The 22,366-nt window shown below is 37.0% G+C and overlaps 1 protein-coding gene across 13 annotated transcripts in view; it reads right to left on the bottom strand.

Annotated features, from left to right (window-relative positions):
- The window catches only part of NRG1 (neuregulin 1), a 215,107-nt gene that overhangs the window by 30,633 nt on the left and 162,108 nt on the right, over nucleotides 1-22,366 (bottom strand). For all 13 annotated transcript variants that reach the window (XM_036838718.1, XM_036838720.1, XM_036838714.1 and 10 more), the window contains one exon: nucleotides 5,055-5,184. In XM_036838718.1, the coding sequence (XP_036694613.1) occupies nucleotides 5,055-5,184 (130 nt within the window). The remainder of the gene's footprint in view (nucleotides 1-5,054; nucleotides 5,185-22,366) is intronic.

The following is a 22,366-nucleotide window of genomic DNA, read 5'->3' as shown; positions in this document are numbered from 1 at the left end:
GCCTGGCTTGCAGAGCTCAGAAACTGACTCTCCTGTCTAACTTAGTTTTTTTGTTTTGTTTTACTTCCCAGAATGGAGCTGCTCGTCTAGTTATGCATGTCACTGGGTCTCATGATTACTGCAGCCTCAGTGTCTGCCTGGTATATGGAAAAAACTCCATAAATGATGACAATGTTTATAAAGTCTTCAACTAATTCCAGTCTTTTCCTTCTTTAAATTCTCATTCCCATAACAATCAGCACTGTACCACTTGGGATATAGTCACTTTAACTGATGTACTATTTTAGTTACTCCATTTCCGTAAATAGACTAAGTTCCCAGGGACCAGCGACCATGCTTCATGTTTTCTCTGTGTTTTAAAAAATGCCTGGCATAGAGGTAGCTGTTCTATAAACAAATGTTAATTAATATTTCATTCACTGAGTTTAATTTATTATAACAAATTTGTTGTGATTTTATCTCCTCTAGCTATATATTTTTCATAACTATCTCGATAATAATGTGTAATACAATATAGGCCTTTATATATACTACATGGTTTCATAAAAAATAGACAAAATCATAAGTTCATGTTTAAAGGCACCTCCCATCTTCCTATGTTTTGTTTGCTTTTTGTTTCTGTTTTTTGTTTTTACATATAAGGAAGTTAATGATCAGAGATAGTACATGATTAAATGAATGTCAAATGGAAAGTTATAAAGCTAGCTGGTGGCCCCAACAAATCAAATAAAAACTGCTAGTGTTAAATAAAATGAAGAATTGGGAATTAAATATGATAACACAGTCTGTTAAGACAGGTGTATATATTTTTCCAATGTCTACAGAGAGAATGTAATTCTACCATTTATTTTTTATTATAAGGAAAAAGAAATCTTGCTTCCCCAGAGTTAGAAGTGCTTTAGCAGAAATGAATTCATTTAATTTCACTGACTCCCTGGGAAGAAGTTTGGAGAACATATTAACTCTATGTTATAAATATACTGTCCAGAGAGTTGAAGTGAAAGAGCTCAGACTATTCACCAAAATTGGTGCTTAAAACTCTAATCCCCACATGGGGAAGCCACATCTGCCCATAGGACAGCATCATGGGTTTATAAATACGGTCTGGTATAAAATCATTTTTAGATTAAAAAAAAAATCACATCAACATCTTCCAAAAGAGTTCTCTAAGTAAAGCTGTTCAGAAGAGCAGATATACGAGAACAAGGGGACAAAACAAAGAGGAACATCTGGACAATGTCATGTTCAAATTGTCCTGTTTCTTTGAACCATGTGACTACATGGGGTACCAGAGGGTAAAAGACGGAATGATTCTTTTCTGGTTTTTATGCAATCTGGAATAGTAACTGTTTTTTTTTTTTTTCCCCAGGATAAATTTTAAATTACTATAGAGAGAAGAGAAATATAAAAGATGAGAAACACCACAGAAATTCCCGCACAGTTCCCAGAGGAGAAGTCCAAGTAACCAGCAAACCTCTCCTCGGAGAAGTGTTTAACTGTTATATGGTTAATCCATTTGGAACACCTTGTTCTAAACAGAGAGACAAAAGAGCCTTGCTGTAAAGTCTTCGACTTCAACTCCCAAAAAGACAACAGCGGATGAGATGACCAGAGAGACTACTTGGAAACTCGCGTGCTTGTGGTGTTTCTGAGTCATGTCTTTAGCCAGGGATAAAGCTGATTTTGAATGATGTGGCACATGCTTCAGAAACGTTTTGCCCTAGACAGATGGACCACGTGGAAACTATGAACTGGCTTCATACACAGGACCATGATGAGCCCATGCAACACTTTCGTGTTTTCTGTTTCTATTGTCCAGTGAACAATATAATATCGTAAGACATGGTGTATGATGTGCCTTGGTTTCACTTCTGACTAAACTATTTGTAATGTTATAGATGTTTTTAATACAGGGATTAAAAAACAATTCGACAAATTTAACAAAAAAGGCATGACATATTTTGGATAGTGAACATATTCCAATTCTTCCATCAATGTACTGGCTTGCTCTGATGCATCAGTAAAGACATGGTGCAAAAGGGGGATAAAACTGATCAAAAATCATAGATGTCAAAGATTTTCTTTCCAACAAGATCTCGTAATAAGCTTTAACGCTTTTCTGAAAGATTATATTACCAAAAAAAAAAAGATACAATAAAATTATAATGCCAATTTGCTGAGAACTAGAAGACGATTAGCTTGGGGGAAACAGAATATTCATTCGTGGGTTGCTGCTTTAATAACTGTTGGAGGAAGACAACATTTCACTTTAAGATTAGAAAAATATATAACAAGTATTTCTTTCTGGATTGGGCTTAGAATTTAATGAAAAGCTGTGTGGGTGAAAAAAATTCCAGTTGTTGGCACAATACTAAAATGGAACAAATGAACAGCACTTAGGCAATAGCACTTTCTGTATAGGACGTGGGAGGGCCACAGAAGAGCTGAAACTAACACGTGGAAAATAACTGCACTGGTTCCTAAGAGGTATTCAGAAACTATCATATATACTCACTCAGCTTGTAAATCTTTGCAAAGGCTACGGTGAAAAATGATCATGTTTCATTATTATAATTCAAATAGAGTGGTCTCAGATGCTTTTCTAAAGAATTAAAAAAGAGGAAACATAGATAATCTGGGTACAATTGTATAAAAAGGAGAAGCATTTAAGGAACTATAATTTTAAGTGTTTTTTCCAAGTGATTTATTAAAACATAATTAGGTTGTATGTCTATGACTAGGACAGAATAACAGGATTACCCATATATAATAAATGCACCTCATATTTTACAGATTATAATTCTCAGCTTCTGGTATTTTCTAATTTCATAGAGAAAATCTTACAGGAAACTATAAAATGTGGTCATCCCCCACGTACACACTACTATATTTAAAAAGGATAACCAACAAGGACCTACTGTAGAGCACAGGGAACTCTGCTCAATGTTTATGTGGCAGCCTGGATGGGAGGGGAGTCTGGGGGAGAATGGATACATGTACATGTATGGCTGAGTCACTTTGCTGTGCACCTGAAACTATCACAACATTGTTAATCGGCTCTACTTCAATATAAAATAAAAAGTTAAAAAAAAAATTTGGTCATCCCCATTCACCATGATAAATATGGGGAGGGAGGAATGTTTCGGCTGTATTCACAGCAAGTTGGCAGAACCAAAGTCTAAAACTGACCCATTTTAATTCTTTGCTATAGGTATGTTGAGTTGAATATACTGGTGATCAAAAAGTGGATCTTTAATTTTAAAACAATAAACACTGAGAGTCATAAAATCCTTCAGACCTGAAAGAAATGATTTTTTTTTCTATATACTCTTTCATTTTTATCTTGCTTTAAAGCTTTGAAAAGATTCTTACTTATTAACTTTATCTTGGCTTATAACTATTAACCTATAACTATGAAAGGGATATTTAGTAATTGAAATTAGAATTTTACTCTTGTGATTCCTAGTCTTTTATTCACTACAAAAGTAATAAAGTCTAAAAGCATAAGATACTATAAGGATAATAAAAGTAATAATAAAATAATAATAATAAAATAAAAGACTATAGCTACTTTTATAAGTTGTCTGTTTTCATTGATAAAATCAGCTACACAACCAGCAAAACTAGTCTTCTCTGCTTCTACTCTATTCAAAGGAGAGATTTTGAGGGCAAAAAAGCAGATCTGGGAGGTACTTGCTTACAGCCCTGAGGTCCCATGAGACATTCTACACATAGCCCGTGTCTAGGTCAGCACAGGGAACAGCAAAACATTTCTAGCAAAATGGCATTTCTGTTTGGTGTTATGATTTTAAAATATATGTCCTTTAAGATGCATTTTATTACTTACAAACAATGAAGGCTTTCTTAGAAAAGGGACTTAAATATTTGCATACTATTTATATGATGTAAAAGGGAATTGGCCTTCTTAATGATTTCTTGCACCTTTTTTCTCATTTTGCTAATTGCTCTTTCTATTAGTTCAACTGTCTCTCTGACAAACTTGTTCTTCTTTGTCAACATTTGGGTCACAAGCTAGTAATATTCTGGAGCCGGAGATGATTGTTATGATGATATGTTTTTTTTTCTCATTTAGGACAAGCACTGCTACTTTAGAACAGCTCTTAGTCAACTGCAAAATAAATGTGTATTTTTCACCGCATATTTAAGTATCTTTTACCACATCAAATTATTTGAGTCCATGGACCACACAGAGCCTAAATATCAAGCGTAGACTAAAAATGCATGGCACAATAAACACGTGCTTTTTAATGAGACCTACTAATTTTAACTGCAAGGTTTAAATATTTAATGTAACCTTACTGACAACATCTTTGTTTAATTCTGTCTGTTGAGAGAGAATAACTGTGATACTTCTTAATGGTTCACTAACTCCTTCAGGTCATTGGAGAGAGTGCCATTCTAAATACATCTATAAATAACTGTAGTACATGAAAGAACACTCTGCCTTCTCCATGCAACGATGCTACACACACTAAATGCATTTCCAAACAAATGCAAGTTGCTGGTTTTTCATTAGTGAGATCGACCTAAATTCCATTTTTAAAAAGGAGTTATAAAAGAATAAGCTAATGCCAAGTGTAACAGACGTGTCAGTAAAGAATCTTCTGCCCTTCTGCTTCTTTTAGTTGTTCTATTCGTTTTGCAGGTGACCACTGGGGTAAAAAGGAACATCATCTTACAGCTTCATCCATACATTGGATGGAGACGTAGGTATCCAAAGTTCCAGACCTCTATGATATTTGCACATCTCTCTTAGGTAACAACGAGGAAAACCACGAGGAAAGCAACTTTATAAATATGAAGGCAAAAAAAAAAAAAAAAAATCCCACCTTGAAAAAAGCAAAATACCATTCTGGATATAACAGAGAAGATGATAAATGGTATGAACTTTTCACAACACTTTAAAAATAAAACAGCATTATTCAAAGGATGCAACGAAATTGGAAAAAGCAGCAACAATACATCATGAGACATGGAATCATCTAAAAGAAGCAGTCATGGACATAAGCCACACAGAGGATTTCTTTTCTTACTTGCACAAGTATCTTGAGGGGTTTGAAAGGTCTTTCACCATGAAGCACTCGCCTCCATTCACACAGAAAGTTTTCTCCTTCTCTGCACACTTGACAAGATGGCTTGTCCCAGTGGTAGATGTAGATGTGGCTGGATAAAAGATAAAGAAGGGGAAAGGTTTATACCCATCTTTCCCTCTTCTAAGCAGCCTTTAATCTTAAATTCTCTTAAAAGGAAGAGTTCATATAACATACGGCGTACTCCACTAAACTTTCAGGCTTAATAAACAACAGCAAAGACGTTAAGTACTTTCTGGGTGTAATTAAATATAATAAAATTATAAAAGGGTAATTATAGTTAATTAATTTAATTATAATTAAATAGGCAACAGGTTCAACATTTCTTATAACTAATACTTTATCTTCTAAGGAAGTTGGAAAAGAGAACATCTATTGTCATTAAGAAAAATATATTTTCCAGGAAGGCTCAAAAATAATGACATAAATTCATATCAGTGCAACTGAATGTAGATATCAATTTTCAATGGCAACTAACTGATAAAATTATTTTATTTTGAAATTATGTGTTATATGTGTATGGACTTGATATTTTTTAGACATAATGTATAGCAAAGAAAAATACAAGGTGGCTTATTTGTTCCTAATGAAAAAAATATTATTAATTGAGTACGTATTAACGTATAGATCAGGGGGCATTCTGTTCAGAATTTCCATTCTATTCTAATTTCTACTCAGAAGAATATTATTGAATGTCTGATTGCCATCACGCTTTTGAAGAAATGCAAAGACAGTCTAACATTGCTGCAAATGTAGAATAAAGCACTGCAAAATTCATCCATTCTGAAGTAGGAGTAGAAACAAGTTTTAATTTTGGTTTGCAACATCTTCATGTGATAAATCTGATTATTCACTTGCCTTCAAACTTCACAGTTATTGGAAAGTCAGGCTGACACTGATTGCTCCACCATTAGGTGCAGGGATTAAATGAAGCCAAAGTCCTGAGACTGTAAGAGCGTTTAGTCTCAGAAATTCTCCCCACTTACAGTATTGGGAGCACCTTAAACACTGCTCAGTCTCAACCCCAAACAGTCTAACTTACAACATAATGTTTATCACTGACGTTATCAGGATGAAATGTAAAACCAATGTGTCCAGCCAATGAAGATTCTATTTACTCTCCCGGGGTAGGGAGCGTCTATCTTCAGACATAAGTTTTTCTCGTCGATTATCTGACTCATTCTTAGTGACGTTTAATTCTTTGTCTTCCTTATCAATTTCTATTTTACGATTTGCATGTGAAACTCAGATGCCCTTGTTTATTTTATTTGACCTGTCATATTTTTCCATTTTCTCCTGCCTTTCTTTTTCGTTTCCTTCACAAGCGCACATTTTGCTTTGACATTTAACCTAATTGTGACCCTAACTCTGCTTGATTTTTACTCTACCTGATTGAAATACTCAGCATCTGATTATTCAGTTTCTAAATGACTCGAGGCCTTTCTTGTGTCTTATTCTCCTGTCTAAGGCATGTTTGGGACCATTTCTCTGTTCTCACCATGGCTTTCAGGAGGAACAGCAAAGGACAGTCAAAATGATTTGCCCTTTGGAGACAGATCTGGTTCAAATCCCATCTTCTACTAGCTTTGTGTCCTTGAGCAAGTCACCTAACCATCCAGATGGTCAATTTTCCCATTTAGAAAACAGGGTAAGGGCACTCTTACAGGACTCTTATAGAAATTAAAGGAATTGGCACAAAACTGGCATCTGATGAATAATAGCAGGTATGATTACTGAACAAGTAGGGAAGAATCTTAATTTTGGTATCTATCAATCGGATGTAAAATTTGATAACAGAAATCTGAAGATTTCAAAGAGGCATGCTTTCCTTGAATCATTACTATGGGTAATTAAGAACTGGGTCAATTTTCAAATTATTCCAACACAAAGTCCTTTTCAGAATGCATTTCCAGATGTCCAGCTCAGGTCTACAAACCCAACCAAAAAAACCAAGGAGAGTGAGGAGGGAGGTGATTTTACCCTCTGCCAGCAGCTACACTTTTCCCATCTTTATCAGGAGGAGGGGAAACATAACTTGCATCCTTTGGTCTATAAAATCATAGTATAGACAATTTCTACACATCACTTAGCATAGATTTTAACATAATATTATATCTTCATGTGAAAAACTGTTTACTTAGGTGCTATGGATATTTTCATCCATGGCAACTGCTTTTAAAAAAATATTAGGAGGGAGTTTGTCTTAAATGTTAAAGGTTTTGTGCTTACGAGTTTCAACTGCTGACAGGGATCTATGGGATGACAAATTGGGCAGAGTATTTTTGCCGAGGGGACCACCTGCAGTGTTCTGTCACCATCATTCCTGCAAAGGAGCTCTGAGCCTCAAGCAGACCCCAGTGGTCCCTGAATCCCTGACAGGCTGCTAAGAATTACCCCTCATCCAAACTGGGCAGCAAACACTGCAGCAGGCTCTTTCAGAACAAATGCTGAGGCTTTTATTAAAAACAACAAAATCAACCCCCTCCTCACCAAAGCAGACCCTCCATATTAATTGCAAACTTACAATGAAAATTAGCTGTGACAGAAACAAGAGACAGAAACATCATACCTATTCCTTGGATTTTCTGATCTTGCATTATCAAATAAGTAGGATTAAGAAATGTGGGTTAAAACTAGAAACAATTCTTTTTTTTTCAGTCCTTTAAAAGTATTTTTCTTGACATGATTATCCTTTGAATTATCCTGCAGCTCTGAGTTATGACACATTCATTTGAAAAATTCTTAGATCATGACTTGACACTAGGAATGGGATAGTTGATAATAAAAGAATTCTTGGAGATAATGAAGTAGCAATTCTCTTACGTGTCACGGACTATCCTGCTTAGCGCTTTTATCCTTTAGTAGCAGCGAGAACAAAAATGACCATGGAATTGCAAAGCAGCAGGTAACTCCCAGGTGACACAAAGTGTGGACCAACTGGGTACAGCTGTTCTGAACCAACAGCCAAACACAGGAAGAAGTTGTAATTGTCAGAAGAACCTGGGATCTGGATGGTGATATATGCACCTTTCAGATTTTTGCCAAGTTTCCTTCCATTCTCCTTAGTTGACTGCAGCGCAGTCAGCCCTAAGCAGATCTATAAATTTTGCAGTGATATCCTTTCTCTTTGGCCTATATACGCTGTATTGCTAAGTCAGTTTCTGTTTGGTAATTCTGCCAGAAATTAATGAAACAGACAAAGCAGGTTCTCAAACCAAACTGTGGAAACAGCATTCTTTCTGGGGGAGCTGGCAGGAGTTTATCAGGGGTAAAGCTAACAGTTTTGCCAACAGAATGTGTTTTTGATGTATAAAAGATGATCTTCATAGCTGTTTCTGGAAGTAGGTGACATAGATCTCACTCATTCAGTCCTTAATAAACACTGCTTCCCTCGGCTTTGTAACTAGTTTGTCATAATCTGGGAGTCTGTCAACTTCTAGTAAGTGCTAACTGGACAGCAATTAGGAACACTGATAAATGTGACTTCATTACTTTTACGTTTGTCATTTATATGAACGTTTTATCCCAAACACACTTTCCTTGGGATGTTACCAATTACAAAAGTATAAGGAAGAAAGTATAAGTACAGCAGTTAACTTGTTACCAGAGAATTTCTTCCGAGTGTTTTACTCTCCACCCCGTCTGTCTTGGTAGCATAGATCAGGACTAGGGACCATTCTGGGGAAGTCTGAACAGTTCTCTGACTTAGCCAAGGATTTGGACACTAAGATTACCATTTAAAGATTCCCCAAATCCTGCACCAGGAAATAGGATTCCTTCCTTTCTAGCCTCCCCTCCCTTCCCTAACCCTTCTCCTCCCTCCCACCCTCCTTCCCTCCCTCCCTTCTTTTTTCCTTGCTTTCACAGTTCTTTAATGACCACCTATTATATGCGAGGCATAATAATAACAACTAAAGTTACTGGGGTTGAAAATTGTAAGACTGTAAACAATTCTCCCTAAAAGGAGATCTTTATAGATGAAATGTAGTGAAATGACCCTGGAGTTAGCTGAGAAGAATCAGGGGGCCAAGGCACAATTTTGCCAATTACTAGCGGTGGGACTCTGGTCCAGCTACCTGCCTCAGTATACTCAGCTGTAAAAATGAGGTATCGCAGGGTTGCTGCAAAGTTTGATAAAACACTTTGTCAGTTGCAAAACTGCACACAAATAGAGGATATGTTTCCATTACTAACGGCGTAAATATGGAACAAAGAGAAGCAAAAACATTTCTGTCCAGACACTGTAAGTACATATAATCAAGCCTCGAATGTTGTTTCTTAGCAAATTATTCTTCTACAAAATGTGAAGAGATGGTCTGATTTGGAGGGGTAACCACTGAATGATTGCAAAGCATCAAGTAAATGTCAATAATTTACTCTATTTAACTTTTTCAAAACCACTGTCAATAATTTATACCCATTCAATTGGCTTACAAAATAAAACTGAAGAACAATCTGAGTTAAAAGAAAAAGAAGCTATCTTAAATGTGTAATTATTTTCAACTTTCCAGATCCACACAATTCTCTAATATTTCTTAAAAAAAATTTTTTTATTGAAGTATAGTTGATTTACAATATCATGTAAGTTTCAGGTGTAATTCTCTAATATTTCTGACCGAGTTTCCAAGTTACATGAATTCATTGTATTTATAATCTTGTGTGTTATTGTAACAGTTTAAAAACTCTAAAATATTTAAAAATAGTATGATGTCCATAGAATATGGGCCATAGTATAAACTTTGTTTATAACTCAACATTTTGGAAATCACGTACTATTGCACACTTTAGTAAATACACAGAATAAAACTTTGAGGAGTAATTAAGTGTTCTCTGCTCATTACTCAATATTTTCCCATGGAATCACACAGTATTTCCTATAGAATGCCAGCCTTTTTCTGCTCAGAGACAGGCTAAAAAGAAAATAATGCTGGAAAGGATGGTTCCCTTTCTTGCTTGTGTTAAGTGGTGTTTTCTTTATCAGTGAAGTAGACAGCACTAACAGACCAGGGCCATTACACAAATGCAAACTACTGATAAGAAGCCAGTCTCTTCTTCTTTGACAATTAGCAGGAATTAGTATGAGTGTATAGTGTTTACCCCAAGAAGCAATCATTAGCTCCTATCTTCCCTGAGCGAATGAGCCCTGACTAGGAGTTTTTAGGACAATTCTTAACGATTTACTCGCAGAAGATTAAATCACTCTCTGCAGTTTTCTCAATAACATATACAAATATTAACAATTTTTATATTCTAACATGAAACTGTCAATCGCTACAATGTTGTAGGTTTTTTTTTAAAATCCTTACCTGTGATATCTTCCATGGCTATGTATTTAGAAATCTGCATGCATTCTTACTCTTTGATCTCCCAGTTTAAAAAAACAAATCTGAAATTATTATTCTTGCTCAGAATATAGCTCCTCAGCAATTATGTACCAGAGCACTTAGAACTTCTGCTGGGAAGAAATGCTTATGTGGTTCCTGAAAATGACGCTCTGGCTCAGAAGCTGAGCAGGAAAAAGCCGTGCCACCTAATGCAGCTTCTATAGATGCCAACGGATGGACGGGGGAGGCATTAGTTCTCCAAAGGAAAATCCAGAGCCAGACTCAGAACCACTAAAGCATCACCATTCTGGGTTGGCATTTTTTTGCAAGTAGTAATTCAATCCGTTGCTGAATAGCAAATAGGTACTTGAGAAAAAAATGATAGGAGAAGATCAAAGAAACCCATCCTGACTTGGAGGTTCCCAGAGCCCATCTCCTTGGCCTCTCCTCTACTGAACTCTGCTATAGAAACAAACAGGGAAGCCAGGGAAGAACCATCACGAGACCAGAAATGGAACCAGAACTTTCTAAAGTAGAATTAGGGCATCTCAATTCATGGACCTCAGGACTTGGTAATATGGTAGATTACCTACAAGGTGAGAGTCTGTCCAAAGAATAAGCCGACACCAAGGGCTGATGGAGGTTAACTGGTTTAAGTAGTGAACTTGAGCTTTGGCATCATAACACACATAGAATGGTGGACCGAAAAGAATCTTCACATATTGTATAATTTATCCCATATTGAAAAAGAGGATACAGATCATCTCAAAAGAACAGTTCTGCAGTCTTTCATCAAATACCTCCGGCTAAAAGTTCACAAAAGTGTACAGGCTGCCCAAGGTCACATAAGTGAATTTGGACATGCTTGTTTTCCGTTTTCTGACATGTACAGTGGGGCTGAAGTAGATTAATAGGATTGCCTTTAGATCCCTCCCTCCCTTACAAGCTCTCAGGGCAGACCCTAATATTTTTTCTTCTTCTTCAGCAGAATGAAAAGTGACCCTTGGGTGTTTCTCCTCATAAAACAAAATTCTAATTTTTGTTGTAACACTGAGCTCATTTGTAGCTAAACAGAAAGCAGATCCTAAGTTCCCAGCAGTTGCTGAGCAAATGCTTTGGTGTCATTAGATAGTGTTCTCCTTAGAAAAATAAAAATTGTCAACAAAGGTTATTTTTCAAACACAGAAGTGGCTTTTTTTTTTTTCTTTTTTTCCGACAGCACATTTCACTCATGACACAGTGTAATCATTCTAGTCTACTACTTCTTAGAGCAACATGTCAATGGCATAAATGCCTTCTAGGATGTCTTAGTTTTTCTAAAGAAGAAGGAGTCTCCTCCCACAGTGGATGGCTGGCCGGGTGGTTACAAGAAAGCTACATCTTCTTCCTTACAAAGCCAATAATCTTCTCTTAGCTAAGAAGCCAGCTCCAGAAATACAGTTCTGCTATATATTTTCTACTAATCACTGACAGTTTTATCTGAGTATAAAATTTCCATAGCCAGAAGTCAACGAACTTTCAAGCTGTTCCTTGAATCTTTTCCCATCAACACCTATTCTAAAGGAATAAGATCCATCTAGCCTACAAAGCAAATATTAGCAGTCAGTTGACTGGCTTAATTTGATATATTTATAGATCTCATCAGGCTAAAGGTAGAAGGGGCACATTCTTTACTGTATTCTGCATATTTTACCAGTATCAATTTGGTTGGGAGAAGGTCATATCAATGTAGAAAATGTTAACCTGTCATTTTCCAAATTAGTCAAAAGTTTGGAGCATCAAACAGAACACATCAAAACAAAGGGAACTGATCAAGGATTCAGTTACTTGGCGAGCTGCTGAAATTACCATGTGACATTTAATGACATAGGTTAATTTATTCATCAACCAAAATACACTTAGAAATGAAAGTAGACAAAAGGTCAAAAGACAGAAACTATGCGGCAAATTCATTATCTTATTCATCAAATTAAAAAAAAATCATGGCATATCAAAAATAAAAGCCATATGGTCATTTCAATAAATAGAGACTCAACACTGATGAGATTGAAAATCAATTTCTCTAAAACTATCTACAAAGTATTCTTACCCCCAAAAATCAAATCTGAATTTAATCAAGCATTCAGATACAGCTACTAATTTACAGGAAGAACACAGGTCAGAGGAACATGTAAAAGAACACCATGGGATGCAATCAGCAAAGCCCAATCTATGGAGAACCATACAGTGAAAATAACCTGATTTCTTAAAAAAAAATTAAAAGAAGATAAAAAGACAAAGAGAGCTAGAGCTAGAGACAGACCAAAGGGTGAGAGAAAAGAAAAACCTAAAATATAGACATTAAAAAGAGACATTAAACCAATTGCAATGAGTGAAACTTATTTGGATCCTGATGTAAGAGGAAATCTGATCACTGATTACAAAGGGTTATCATTAATTGGTATATGTGTCATATACTACCCAAAGCAATCTACTGATTCAATGCAATCCCTATCAAACTACCAATGGCATTTTTTCACAGAACCAGAACAAAAAATCTCACAATTTGTCTGGAAACACAAAAGACTCCGAATAGCCAAAGCAATCTTGAGAAAGAAAAACGGAGCTGGAGGAATCAGGCTCCCTGACTTCAGACTATACTACAAAGCTACAGTAATCAAGACAATATGGTACTTGCACAAAAACAGAAATATAGATCAATGGAACAGGATAGAAAGCCCAGAGCTAAACCAATGCACATATGGTCACCTTATCTTTGATAAAGGAGGCAAGAATATACAATGGAGAGAAGACAGCCTCTTCAATAAGTGGTGCTGGGAAAACTGGACAGCTACATGTAAAAGAATGAAACTAGAACACCCCCTAACACCATACACAAAAATAAACTCAAAATGGATTTAAGACCTAAATGTAAGGCCAGACACTATCAAACTCTTAGAGGAAAACATAGGCAGAGCACTCTATGACACAAATCACAGCAAGATCCTTTTTGACCCAACTCCTAGAGAAATGGAAATAAAAACAAAAATAAACAAATGGGACCTAATGAAACTTAAAAGCTTTTGCACAGCAAAGGAAACCGTAAACAAGATGAAAAGACAACCCTCAGAATGGGAGAAAATATTTGCAAATGAAGCAACTGACAAAGGATTCATCTCCAAAATTTACAAGCAGCTCATGGAGCTCAGTATCACAAAAACAAACAACCCAATCCAAAAATGGGCAGAAGACCTAAATAGACATTTCTCCAAAGAAGATATACAGATTGCCAACAAACACATGAAAAGATGCTCAACATCACTAATCATTAGAGAAATGCAAATCAAAACTACAGTGAAGTATCACCTCACACCGGTCAGAATGGCCATCATCAAAAAATCTACAAACAGTAAATGCTGGAGAGGGTATGGAGAAAAGCACTCTTGCACTGTTGGTGGGAATGTAAATTGATACAGCCACTGTGGAGAACACTATGGACGTTCCTTAAAAAACTAAAAATAGAACTACCATACGATCCAGCAATCCCACTACTGGGCATATACCCTGAGAAAACCATAATTCAAAAAGAGTCATGTACCACAATGTTCCCTGCAGCACTATTTACAATAGCCAGGACACGGAATCAACCTCAGTGTCCATCGACAGATGAATGGATAAAGAAGATGTGGCACATATATATAATGGAATATTACTCATCCATAAAAAGAAACGAAATTGAGTTATTTGTGGTGAGGTGGATGGACCTAGAGTCTGTCATACCGAGTGCAGTAAGTCAGAAGGAGAAAAACAAATACCATATGCTAACACATATATATGGAATCTAAAAAAAAAAAAAAAGGTTCTGATGAACCTAGGGGCAGGATAGGAATAAAGACGCAGACATAGAGAATGGACTTGAGGACAAGGGGAGAGGGAAGGGTAAGCTGGGATGAAGTGAGAGAATGGCATTGACATATATACACTATTAAATGTAAAATAGATAGCTATTGGGAAGCAGCTGCATAGCACAGGGAGATCAGCTCAGTGCTTTGTGACCACCTAGAGGGATGGGATGGGGAGGGTGGGAGGGAGACGCAAGAGGGAGGGGATATGGGGATGTATGTATACGTATAGCTGATTCACTTTGTTGTACAGCAGAAACTAACACAATATTGTAAAGCAATTATACTCCAATAAAGATGTTAAAAAAAATTGGTATATGTGTCAAATGCATTATGGTTATGTTTAAAAATAGCCCTTATCTTTCAGAGATACATGCTGAAATATTTATACACTGAATAATAAGATGTCTGGGATTTACTTTAAAATAGTAAGAGGGAAGGGAAGTGAGTGAAATCAGGATAAAACAAAACTGATAACTGCTGAACTGGATGATGGCTCCATGGAAATTTGTTATATCATTCTTTGTACTTTCATATGTTCAATATGCATGTTTAAATTTATACATATATATGTACATGTTTTAATATATGCTTATATACATTTAAAACTTAAAAATGCAAAAATATCAATTTCAGCCTTTTCAAAACATGTCTTTATAAAGTGGAATTAGAATGATACTCTGTGCAACCTAAAGATGCTGATTGTTAGCCACCAATCTAAATCATACTTAACCCTGAAACTCCTGGAGGGGTGGTTTCCTTAATATCAAGAACAAGCCAAGAATGGTGACTACTGGTGCTACTATTTAACACTGCTCTGAAAGTTCTAGCCAATGCAACAAGACAGGAATAACAAATTGTGGTACAACTGTAGGAAATGAGGAGATAAAATAAGCACTATTAGAAGATGATATGATTGGATACCAGTAATACCTAGCAAGAAAAACTAATAAAATAAAAGGATTATATTCGCAACAGCAATAGGAACTATAAATCAATTAGGTCAGCTAGGTGTGAACCTAACAATAAATACGCAGAATAGGAGATACTTTCAAAGGGTAATATATTAAGAAGGGGAACTGGGTCTGTGCTTGGGGTAGAAGAAGGCATTATATTAAAGGGAAAAGCAAATGAATTTATGGAGGTAGAAAAATGAATGTCATGTTCAGTGAAAAGTGTAGTTCAGTTTGGGAGATGGATCATAAATAGGGAGGTGAAGTTAATGAGGCTATAAAATAATAATACATCCATATTAAAGAAGCCCTTGGCAACCTGGCTGGAATTAATATTTAATCTGTAGGTCATGGAGAGAGTTGGGTTTTTGCTTATGGCCGTGATTAATAAAATTAATGGCCTATTCTATAGCCTTTGGAAAGGGAGAAAAACGGAGATGAGGAGACCAGTGAAGAAGCTGATACAAAGGTCTAGATGAGAAGGGAAGATTGCTCAAAGTAGCACAGTAATGATGGGAGAGGAATCAGCACCATACTGAAGAATTAACACTACTTTGTATTCATATACATTAAAATTAAGCAAGAACCAAATGCTGGGGTTTGTATTTCACACCTTGTATTGCACCTCTTTCTAAGGCATTCAAACTGCCTAACACACGTTTTCTCTTTATTCTTCACACAATCTAGGAAATACCCATGATATTATTAGACAGAGGAACTGTGGCCCATTCTCAATACTCAATAGTCATTGGTAAAATTAAAATGTCAAGTCTTATAGCCACAACTACATGACTAACGCTTTCCTAATTTAAGTATACCACGCCTGTTGATATAAAGGAACCCATGACGAGCAGACAGTATCATAGTTGGCCTGAAATTCTAAGTTTCACAGATGATCATGGTAGTGATATTCCTGAAAGTTATGAAAGCATCTCCCTGACAGGAAATGATTCCCGACAAATCATTTTAAGTAATCTATATTTTCAGTGTCGTGCATAAAGGCGCCTCTATAGAAGTATAGAAAAAAAATGGGGTCCGGACAACACACACGCCATCTTCCAAGGGTTCCAGGTTGGAGCCAGGCCTCTTTGATCAGTGGATCTGTAACACAACAAGCCTGAAGAATATTCCTTAGAAAGGCACCTTTGCAGCTCTAAAACCCCAGACAGTCCATTGTTACACACCATTTAGCCAAGTTACAGCAATTCTGTGTTTGTGTGATGGCTGTAGACATAAAGAGCCAAGCTCTGGTTCCATAAGTTCAGCATTTTCCTCACTGAGGCCAAAGGTTGCTGCATATAAAGGAATGAAGCCGTAAAAGTATGTTCAGAACATAAGAATCTTGCTCTCTAACACTTGGCTAATTTCAGTGCGCGTATTTTCCCAGAACTCCCTGGAGTTCCTTGTTCCCAGGTTTGTGATCAGAATAGCAAAACATCCCTCTCTGTAAGAGGATGTGTCATAAAATGTGTATCTGCAGTTTTTAGGGTCCTAGCACAAATTCTATGTCACCAAATAACACACGGAAACCTAACTTTTTTCAATACCGCTATTGCCGTTTACACGTGGCCAATCTGAACAGGAATAAAACAAGGTTTCAAAAACACAAATAACTTTATTTACTTATTTATTTTTCTTTAGTATTTTTTTAATTGAAGTATAGTTGACTTACAATGCTGTGTTAGTTTCTGCTGTACAGCAAAGTGATTCAATTATACATATATACATTCTTTTTTTATATTCTTTTCCATTATGGTTTATCATAGGGTACTGAATACAGTTCTCTGTGCTATACAGTAGGACCCTGTTGTTTCTCCATTCTATATATAAAAGCTTACATCTGCTAACCCCAAACTCCCACTCCATCCCTCCCCCAAACCCCTCCCCCTTGGCAACCACCAGTCTGTTCTCTATGTCTGTGATTCTGTTTCTGTTTCATAGATAGGTTCATTTGGAAAACACACATAACTTTAAATGCTTCATCTCAAGAAAACTTTTTGCCCTGCCCCCCAGAGGACCAGCTGGTCTCATAATACTTAGTTCATCACAGGTCTTGTTTTTCTAAAGAACATATTCTTTTTAGGTTAGACGTGGGGATGGGGATGGTGGGAGAAAATGTGACAGTCAAATCCTGCACCTTTACAGGAACTGGGCCAAAATTATAAATTAACCTTGACTACATTATCCCTAAAGAAGCTTTCCTTCAAGCCTTGGGGTTTTGTGGTGTTTTGTTTTCAATTTCTGGGCCCCGACACTCAAGCTGAACAGACACCTGTTTTTCTACTGTTGCCATTAAAGCTTGTTGTTCAATAAAAAAGGAAACAGACAGGTGCACACTTTGAACTCTTTTTCCAAAGTACACAATATTTTTTAAAAAACTGGAGCCATGTGTTCAGTGTCTTACTGTCATCATTTGGTCTAGCTGTTTTATATATCTACACCATTCGCTTGCTGGAAAAACTCAATGGAAATCATCATCCTGCTTACAGGTAAACCAAAAAGGGCACGCTGAAGTACGTCATGAAAGAAAGGTAGAGTAGAGGTCAAGGTCTTATCTGAGCTGCCTGGCTATTTCCCTGCACTGCCAGAAACAGGGAATATTAAGAAGGTCCATACGTAGAATCTTAGTTGTAATTTATTAGTTTTTTTTTCCTGGCGTTGATATATCTATCTGTGTATATGGACTAATAAAACACTTCCATCTCCTGAAGCTATAATAATTCAGAATGGCTGAGGTCTTCCCCCCTTTCAAATATAAACCATTTCTGTAGACAGTACAAGTCTGTTTAATACAGATCTTTGTTCTTTCCATCCATTACTAAGGTGCTTCATAGTCAAACACGGATGAGGGAAACAGTGTAAAGCAGGGAAGTGGGGCTGTGTGAGCACATCAGCTGTAAGGGAACCACGGCTCTACAAAGCCACCCCAAATTCAAAGCAGGCAGAACCCAATTCTTGGCCAGGTCCACTTTGCCAGTTTAATTCCCATAGAGTTCCTGCAGAGGAGCCAAATGTCTTCAGTTGAGATCTGTCATTTATGCAAAAGCTTTTAAGAAGTCAAACACTTTGCAAGACCAAATAGTAAATCTAGAAGGAATCTGCATTGCTCTTCTGCTCACGTAGGCATTGCCAACACCTAGTGAGAATTCTCCAGTTCAGTAACTACTGAATCCAGCGACTACCATAATGGGGAGACACAGGCAGTGTTATGATTCTGAACCCCACTATGGGAGAGTTCACAGACGACAGGCAAGTTCTGGTTATATTTCTTAGCAGAAACAAGGCTTCCTAGGCAATGGAGATCTTATTAATAAGAAGAAACCAGACCTTGGACCCTATTCTTTGAAAAGACCTGTTTGATTCATGGCTTTTCCCTTAAGAACGCCTTACTTCTGAAGAATAGTGAAATATAGAATGCTTTTGTTGAAAGAGTCAGAGATTTTTTCTTGATTACACACCTTTCTGGTGTGTTGGATACTCAATCCCAGGGATGTAAATGTCTTCATAGAGATCAGTTCCAGATGGGTGATCTTTTCTGTTGAGAAACTCGCTTCTCCCTGCACCTTAATGCCTAATGTTCTATACCCAAAACTAGAGCGCTTAAATTTTTCTCAAAGTCTGAAGAACTCAGGGAAGTGAGTCATAGTTCTACAGATGCCACACAAGTTCCTGGAATTAAATGGTGATAATGAAAAAAGGATCTTAATTAGAAGACAGATGTTGTTAGAACTCAGTAATCCTTCACTGCCCCTTCACACTGTTTTCCATTAAAAGGTTATCAGAACCTGTCAAGTGGTTACATGGATCCATCACAGCCACTAGATTAGGCCTGAAGTGCATGCTTGGGACGCTAACTCTCTACTTGCCAGAGCACTCTGTGTGTGTGTGTGCGTGTGTGTACGTGTGCATGTGTGTGCGTATGTGTGTGTTCATGTGTGTGCGTATGTGTGTGTGCACGTGCGCGTCTGTGACTACAGCTTTCCTTCCTTAGAAAACCAAACTGCACTCTGTTACCCATTGGCTTAAAGCCTGCTTTATATTCTTAGATTTGTTTTGTAGAAAAAAAGTGACAGGAACTGAAGGATTCATTGGTAAATAAGGATGGAGGCTATTTTGTCCTTAACGCAATCTCATCACTCCTGGAATCAAAGCTCTTTCCCTCTTGGGCCTTTATAAGGGCCCAAGATATCCCATGATTCCCCCCCATTTTTGCTTTCTAGACTTCTTGTGGCTTTTTGTCTAATCAGTTGACATTAGTCCATCATAAAGCCAAATGTAATTTTAAGCAGACTGAATAAAAACGAATTCATTATTTACTAATATTACTAAAATATATGATTATCCTTTAAAGTATTTCAAATTCAATTTTATCCTTTGCCAAATTCAATCCTCCAAATATCCACCTAGTGATTTTGTCTGTTTTCATTTTTTGTTTGTTTGTTTGTTTTCAGGATTTGAAGACCATTTCATCTGTGAATTATTTTAGTTGTAAATAACACATTTTAGTTGCTCAAAGGTGAGCAAGCAGAACACACGGATGAACAGATGGAAGTTGTAAGTGAATGCATAGTGTCAAAATATTTCTTCTAAAGTCAGAACTAGGCATTGGCAAATCCACAGTAATAACCACAGAAAATCTTGGCCATGCATATTTTTAAAACAAAAAAAAAACCTTACCCACGAATGTCAGAGAGAAAGTAAACAAAAAAGTAGTCTGATGGTGGATGGTAGAGAAGGAGAGAGAAGAGGAAGGATTTTGCTTCTAGGAAAACTTAGCACTTCTCGGGACCCAATGGTGAATCTGAAGTTCAATTCAATTAGAAACGTCTGGGATGCCAGTTTTGTGATATAAAGAAGGATGTAACATCCTTCAGGGAATAAACTTAGTCACAGGAGGGTTTACTGCAACTGGTAGGATTTTTGATGCCCAAGTGAAAGGTGGTTGCTTCCCTCAGTTTGTTCTTTCCTGTTGAATGCACCATATTCCTTGGGCTGAGAGGCTGGAAAATTGCAATTTATGGTGAAGTCTAGCTTCAAATCCTGACATGAAGTTGGGGTTTCCTATGCAGAACTCTAATAGTAGCAACATGGCAACAAGAAAACTTAACAGAAATTGAAGAAGTCTAACGAAATGGAATCTATTAAATGGGCAATGTGATCTATGTTGCTGGAATCACATTCTAGAGACAGGCAACCCAAGTATATATGCACAGGTCAAAAGAGAGAAGGTGACTGAACTAGGAATTGCGTCCTGGTCTTCTGACTTGTGGGACCAGTGCTCCAGGCTCTAGATGACACTGCTGACCATCTGACAAACCCTGTGAAAGAAGTCATGAATGATCCAACTCTAGAGATACGAAATATACCTGATTTATTAAAATGCTTCCTCTGTTTTATAAGAAACTCTGTGACTAGGCATAGCATGAGGTCAGAACAAAGTTCCAACTGTTCTTAGATCAGAGAACCATAGGAGCAGAGGTCCAGACGGATGGAATCCATCACTATCATAACTCATGACAAGAAATACCAGGGGTGGCACTGAAGTCTTAGCCATAAGTACCCTGAAAATGATCAGGAGCATTTTATAATCCAAATAACAAAGAGATCACACCCTCATTGCTCAGCTAAACCTGATGACTTAATAAGGTAAAAATGACATGTTCTAAGGTGGATGAGAGAAGTAATCATTTTAGGGAGGTAGACAGGGATCTGTACTGATTCCAAACATAGAACTTGTTATGCGTAGCATTCCCAATTCCCCAGGCATAAATTAAAATAAGAAACAAGTACCTTAAAAAGTATTCAAAAGTTGAAGAACAGGCACGGTTGCTAACTAGGAAGAGAATGCTAAATTTCTCCATCACACTCCTCTCGTTCCCTACTCCCAACTCTTTTTGTCAAAAAAAGAAAAAAAAAAGATAAGAACGAATATGTCTGGTTATCATTCTGCAAAGGTTCCTAGACTCTTTGCAGGCAAGTCCCACTAAATATATCATCCAAAAGGGAAGTTAAATTGAAAAAGAATAAAAGGTTATAAAAAATTAAATTGGATTGTCATCATTACCTGTGATAGAAACTGCCCTTTTCTGTCCCAGAAGCATGAATGTCAGAAAGAATGTCTTGAGGAGCTTCCCTGGTGGCGCAGTGGTTGAGAATCTGCCTGCCAATGCAGGGGACACGGGTTCGAGCCCTGGTCTGGGAAGATCCCACATGCCGCGGAGCAACTGGGCCCGTGAGCCGCAATTACTGAGCCTGCGCGTCTGGAGCCTGTGCTCCGCAACAAGAAAGGCCGTGATAGTGAGAGGCCTGCGCACCGCGATGAAGAGTGGACCCCGCTTGCCACAACTAGAGAAAGCCCTCACACAGAAACGAAGACCCAACACAGCCAAAAATAAATAAATAAATAAAAATAAATGTACTAGGAATTTGAAAGATTTACAAAAAAAAAAAAAAAAAAAAAAAAAAAAAAAAGAATGTCTTGATTCTTTCACATGGTAGAGTTGAAGTCTACAAAGTACTGCTTGGGAAATGGTTTCTACAAAATGTCAGAAACGAAACCATCAGATTCATTACGGGCTCAAAGAGAAAAGTACAAGGAAAAGGGCCATGTCCAGCTTACTAGTTACTCAGGTGAATTCTCCTGCCCAGTATCCAACTTAAGTGTGAAATCTTAAAAAGTAGTGCCACCTTTCTGGGACTACAACCTTTCTGTTGCCTTTCTCATTAATAGAAGAAATAAATCTACCCATTATTAATAGTCATATTTCTAGAATATGACCCATCACAAATTATATCCCAATGAAGCTAAGAGTTAAACACCAAAGAGCTCAGTAAGTATGCTCATAACTACCACTTCTACTGGGCATGCTATTTACCATCTTCTGGCTTTAAGGTAATCTTCAAGGTAGATAAGGGAAAAGCACAAAAGAAATAAGCAGCAGAAAGAGAAGACATTTTATGATTGCAAAGATGGAAGAATTCTCTGGATATTATATTTTTACTTTAAGCATCTTCCTCTTGATATCATAAAACTTTATCTTTTTCTACAGTAATCTTGTCATTTGAAGTAGAAATCATATTCACCTAGCCCAGTAGGG

Source organism: Balaenoptera musculus, chromosome 21 (assembly GCF_009873245.2).
Source record: "Balaenoptera musculus isolate JJ_BM4_2016_0621 chromosome 21, mBalMus1.pri.v3, whole genome shotgun sequence".
Lineage (NCBI taxonomy): Eukaryota > Metazoa > Chordata > Mammalia > Artiodactyla > Balaenopteridae > Balaenoptera > Balaenoptera musculus.
This window is presented reverse-complemented; position numbering and strand designations above follow the sequence as displayed.